We start from the raw sequence: 5813 nt of genomic DNA on the forward strand, positions 1-5813 counted from the left end.
CGTTAATCTTGTTAATGTTGCTGATTGTTAAATAACGTTGGAATGGAGGGATAAATTTATCTGTCGATAAACTAGAGCAGTGTGAAATCGAGAAAATTGGATAATGGTCGGACAAATCAGATATAATTATGCCACTATTATACGTTTCAGAGGAATTTGTAAAAATATTATCTATTAAAGAACTAGAATTTGGGGTTACTCTTGTTGGTGAAAAAATTAATGGAACGAAGCCATATGACAACAACAAATTCTGAAATGACATTGCGTGTGTCGAGTCTAAGTTTAGGATATCGACATTGAAATCTCCAACAAAATACGTTCGATGATTCTGCCTTAAAGCGTTAAGTGTAATTTCTAATTTATCAAAAAAGTGATCAAATTTTGTATTAGGTGGCCTATATAAGGCAACCACTTTGATATATTCACAATTATTATTACATTGTTTAGACTTTATATTAATGCACAGCATGTCAATAACATCATCATCAAACACTCTATCATCACACACACACAAATCTAAGTCAGTTCTTATAAACATGCAAACTCCCCCACCTAAGCCAGTCATTCTATTTTTAAAAACAAATTTAAAACCTTCTAATCTAATCAATGCTGCAGAAGCTTCATTCAGCCAGGTTTTACTGATAACTATTATACTAGGAATGTTATTAAATCCGTCCATAAGCATTTGAAGGGACGTGATTTTATGGCATAAGCTACGAGATTTACATGCACGATTGATAAAGCTGATGAAGATAGACTACAATCAGATAGTGATAACAAATCTGATATATTATTTTCAGAGTAGTATTTCGTTTCGTTATGCATTGATTTGCATATAAAATTATTTGGCGCCACCATGATTCTCGATTTTGGATTGGACAACTTTATCTTCTGCTGTTCTTCTGTGACTCGTCAGTGAAAAATCCCATTCGCGCAAAAATGTGTATTGTGGCCATATATCAGGATTGGTGAATTTGAATAACTGGCTGATTGGCAGTATTATTTTAAATGCCGTAGACTCGACTAATGGGTTTTGATCTACCGCGGGGTTGCCTGGATGATTATCTGGAGGATTGTTTAAAAGGTTTCTTTTTCACAAGACTGGGAAACACTGGTTGAAGATTATGTTATTTGTTTTTAGATGGTTTTCAATGACATCTTTTTTGCACGAGTCAACATTACCTACATAATAAACAATTTTTTTCTCTATAACTTTAGATGCTTTCAAGAGACAGTTCGTACCAGTGCCAAATACTTTGTTAGATTTTTTAGATTCTATTTTGTTGTTTATTGTTTGAAGAACTGGAGGAGAATCATCTGACTTTCTTTTTTCTTGACTTTCTGAACAAGTTGAAAGCCATCGACGTCTAATTCATCGTTGGATTCATTCATGGATTTTTTAATATTATTATTATTTTTATTAAAATTAAAAGCCAAGTGTTTACTTTTACCTGCCCATGAATTTGTAGTTGAAGTTTTATTTGTGGCATTGGTTGATAAATTTGTTTTCAATACGTCACTTAAAGCTGTAGACATTTTAGATTTATTCAATGGTATAGTGCTTGTTGTACAAGCCTTTTCTATGTCCTGCAACGTTGTCGTATGATTGGAGACAATAGAGCGTATGTTGTCCAGCAAGCCGGTATGTTTTGTATCTAACGCTTCTATTATGGCCGTCTGTTGTACACTAAACATGGCTTCGATTTCATTTTTGATCTTTTGAAAACTAAAATTCAGCCAGTTAGTAATATTTGGTATCCTCAACAGATTAACAGCTGAATATATCGAACATTTATCAATAAAACCTCAAAATTTTTAGCAATTCAACACATTCTAAAATTTTGTCTTTTTTATTTATTCCGCGAAATTGAAACTTATCATTTTTCAAAATTTTAATTGCAGCAGTAACTTCGTCGACATAATAGAAATCCACTACATTCAAAATAAAAGTTTCGTTATCGAAATTATTCCAATTATTTGTCAAAAAGCACAAAAATTCACTAGCAACAACCGACCGACCAGCCATTGTTTTGCATTTATATATATATATATATATATATATATGTGTGTGTGAGTTTGTTTGTGTGTGTGTGTGCGTGTATGTGTATTGTATATTTTTATCTATTTATTGAAACGTTATTTTTTACGCATACCCCTTGTCTCATTCTCTCTCTCTCTTTCTTACTTTATATATATATATATATATATATATATATATATATATACATATATGACTGGCTGGCTGACCGACCGACCGACCGACTGATTGTTTGATTGATTTATCTCATAGTATTGTATACATGAGAAAAAATCCGATTAAGCCAACCTACGGCTTCAGTAAGCCACTGTTTTTCACCTGACAAAAGCAATTTCTATATTTATATTGACAAAAATAATTGTGATATGAATATATTGATTTATTTAAAGCATTAAGTGTACAAAAAAGTGCTATCGTAAGAGTTCTATGAAACCCTGTAAGCCATTGCTGTAAGCCAACGTATGATTTCAGCAGCCAGTTTCTTATGAGCACCAGCAGAATGTAAAATATTTATTGAATATAATGAAGATAGTTGTTCAAATAACAATTTTAATTTATTTAGGCCGTTTATTTCATAAGCAAACCAATTTTTAACATGATCGAAGTGTAAAAAAAAGGGTGACTATAGTTCAATCCTACTAAGCCAACCTTTGGCTACAGTAAGCCACCGGATTTCACCGGACCAAAAGCAATGTTTATATTCAAATTAACAAAAATAATTTAATAATACATAATTCTATTAATCATTATTAAAATTAAATAGAATTACTACAATGTTTTAAGCATATTAAATCAAGTAAATATCTCATTTAGCTTGCTCGTTAAAATCCATGCAATTTCGTAAGCCAACAATCCAAGCACGACAAATAGCCCAACCGATAGATCGAATTGATCGATTAGTCCTATTATTCTAGTTATGTGGTTTGGAGCAAGGGGAGACATTACTGAAAATAATTAAAAGTTGAAAAAATTGAGGTTCTTTGCATATCTCTGCTTCAACCCATAAGAAGGTGTTGTATGCTGGTATATAGGCCTTCCCTTGCTTTGTACCCGTTGAGAAATGTTATAGTTCAATTTCTAAAACTAAATAGATCTACCCGCCGGTTATGAAGTAAAAATTGAAAAAAAAAAGCGGTTTTTTGAAGAATTTTAATTTTTAAATGTTAATGACTTTGAAATTGAAAAACATGAATGAAAAACGTTTAACGAAGAAAAGAATAATTCATACAACATAATGTTATAGTTCAATTTCTAAAACTAAATAGATCTATCCGCCGATTATGAAGTAAAAATCATGGAATTATATAACTGGAAGCGCCCTACCAGCGTTTTAACATTAACAATTTTTTTCAACGGCAAGTTACCTCTGGAAGCAAGTTTATAAACATTAATAATTTGTTTTAAAAGTGAAACTATCTTTTTAACTGATACGTTTAAAATTTTGTTACACATTTTGTAATGTATCATATTTTTATAACTTTATAGAGGTTTTGTGGTTTTTTTAGTAAAAATTGGTTTAAAATTTTTATTTTAAACTTTTATTATAAGCTTTTATTATTTAGTTTAACTTTTAGTTGTACCGTGGGAGGAACTTATGAGTCTCTTTAAACTGTTGACTATAAATAAATATTGCTGGAAAAACCACTTTGCCGTCTCCGAGATTACCCAACATCACATCATAAATATAATAAATCAATAATCATAATGCTTAAATTAATTAAAAAAAATAAAATAATTATTTATACATCATAAATCATAATGCTGCTCTTAATAATTGTTTCCAGGTATATAATGCTTATGTTCTGTCCAATCTATAGATTAAAATTCCATGGTTCGAAATAACTTCTATAACAATAATATTTATGATTTCATGTCCATCTAACTTCACTGTGCGTGGAGCGCGTTCTCTTCTTCGCGTGACGTTTATATTATACAGCCACTTTTTTTAATCTAAATTTTTTAAATTTTATCAAATAAATTAATAAATAAAACTAATTTAAATTATAAAATTAACGATGTCAAAAAGAAAAAGCGTTTATCGTGAACAGTTTTCAACTGACTTTCCAGGGATTAAAAACAGTAAAAAAGTTGAAAATTATGCCTTTTGCGAATATTGTTCAACTGTTGTTAATATTGCGAACGCAGGCGTTTCATCTATTAAACAACATTTTGAAAAAGAAGTTCACAAAAACAACGTGAAAATTAAAAAGTCTACTGTCGGAATATCAACATTTTTTCATAGTAATAATTTGCCCACATCTAGAAAAACTGCTGTAGCAGAAGGAGCATTTGCATATCATGTCGCTTTTCACTCGTTATCGTTTAAAGCTGCAGATTGTACAAATCGTTTAATTTCAACTGTTTTTGCTGAATCGGAAACTGGTCGGAAATTTTCATCTGCTCAAACAAAAACGCAGGCAATCATTTCAAGAATATTGGCTCCGAAATCAATTGAGAATCTTTTGTCTGAATTGGGAAGCGAGCCGTTTTCTATTGCAACCGACTCGTCAAATTTTAAAGAAATCAAAACATTCCCTATCATTATTCGGTATTTTTCGCATGAAGTATTGAAAGTTGAATTGTTAGAGTTTTCAAATTTGCCAGGAGAAACGTCAGAATTGATTTTCAAATATGTAATGACTGTACTTGACAGATTCAAATTGGGCCCTAATAATTTGGTAGCGTTCAGTGCTGACAACGCTAATGTAAACTTTGGTGGAGCAAAACAGAATGGTCAAAATAACGTTTTTGCCAAATTGAAAAACATTCAATCAAAACTGATTGTTGTAGCCTGTCCAGCTCACATTTTCCATAATGCAGCTAAAAAATCCTGTGAAAGGTTTTCACTTGACATTGAATCGTTGCTATTCAAAATCTTAAGCTATTTCAATGGATCCACGCTGCTACATGAAAAATTTAAAGAATTTTGTGAATTTATGGAAATTCAATATGCTAAATTTCCAACTCATACTCGCACACGATGGTTAAGCCTTCTTCCATTGATTGAACGAATTTTACAGTTATGGGGTGGCTTAAAATCACTAGTTCTATCAACGGATGACATTCCAAAGGTTCTGGAAAATTTATTCTCTGATGATTCAAATGAAATCTACTTCTGGTTTCTACAGAGCTCATTGCAGCTGTTTCAGCAAACTTTGCTGATACTTGAAAAAAAGACCTTGTGCTTCCTGAAATGATAGAATCACTGACAGGATGCAGAAAAATTTTTTTGGTGCCATGACTTAATCAAAGTTGCAATCATTAGAGGATTCCAATTTGGCTAATCGCATAGAAAAGGAGTTTTCAACATTTTATTTGACATCTGTTGATTACATTCAGAAGTGGTTCAGAATTACTGATTATCCGTCTTCTTCTAAGTGGTTAATGCTGAAATCTGTCGATACAATTTCGTATGAGGATATTCGAAAATCTGCAGAGTTTCTAATGCCAGAAATTTCTGTGAAAGATTCTCTGTTTGATGAAACTAGTCTTCTAATTTCACTGTTGAAAGATTCAAAAGAAAGTTTCCACGAATTGCCCATTGATATAAAATGGGCTGTTCTGTTTCAAAACGAACTGTTTTCAGATTTGAAGAAATTGGTATACACAATTTTTGCCATTCCTACCTCGAATGCTGCTGTTGAGCGAATTTTTTCATAATGTACAAAACAATGGACTGATGATAGAAACTGCCTAAAAATTGATACTGTTAAAAGTTTACTACAGGTAAAGTTTAATTATTTTTTAACATGCTCTGAAATGTACACTTACTTGT

General features: G+C 31.3%; 2 protein-coding genes across 2 annotated transcripts in view; one reads left to right on the forward strand and one right to left on the reverse strand.

Moving 5' to 3' along the window:
• Positions 1-841: 841 nt before the first annotated feature.
• HELRODRAFT_162054 (hypothetical protein) lies at positions 842-2026 on the reverse strand (the record flags this gene model as incomplete). Its single annotated transcript, XM_009024376.1, has 4 exons — positions 842-1065; positions 1323-1367; positions 1452-1775; positions 2020-2026. 4 exons carry the CDS (start codon positions 2024-2026, stop codon positions 842-844), a joined length of 600 nt encoding a protein of 199 aa, XP_009022624.1.
• A 2027-nt stretch (positions 2027-4053) lies between these two features.
• The window catches only part of HELRODRAFT_162055 (hypothetical protein), a gene marked incomplete at both ends in the record, with an annotated part of 5465 nt that continues 3705 nt past the window's right edge, over positions 4054-5813 (forward strand). Inside the window, 2 exons of the mRNA XM_009024377.1 lie at positions 4054-4726; positions 5304-5561. Coding sequence (XP_009022625.1) covers positions 4054-4726; positions 5304-5561 — 931 coding nt within the window. The remainder of the gene's footprint in view (positions 4727-5303; positions 5562-5813) is intronic.

This window comes from Helobdella robusta, assembly GCF_000326865.2.
Source record: "Helobdella robusta unplaced genomic scaffold HELROscaffold_4, whole genome shotgun sequence".
Taxonomy (NCBI): Eukaryota; Metazoa; Annelida; class Clitellata; order Rhynchobdellida; family Glossiphoniidae; genus Helobdella; species Helobdella robusta.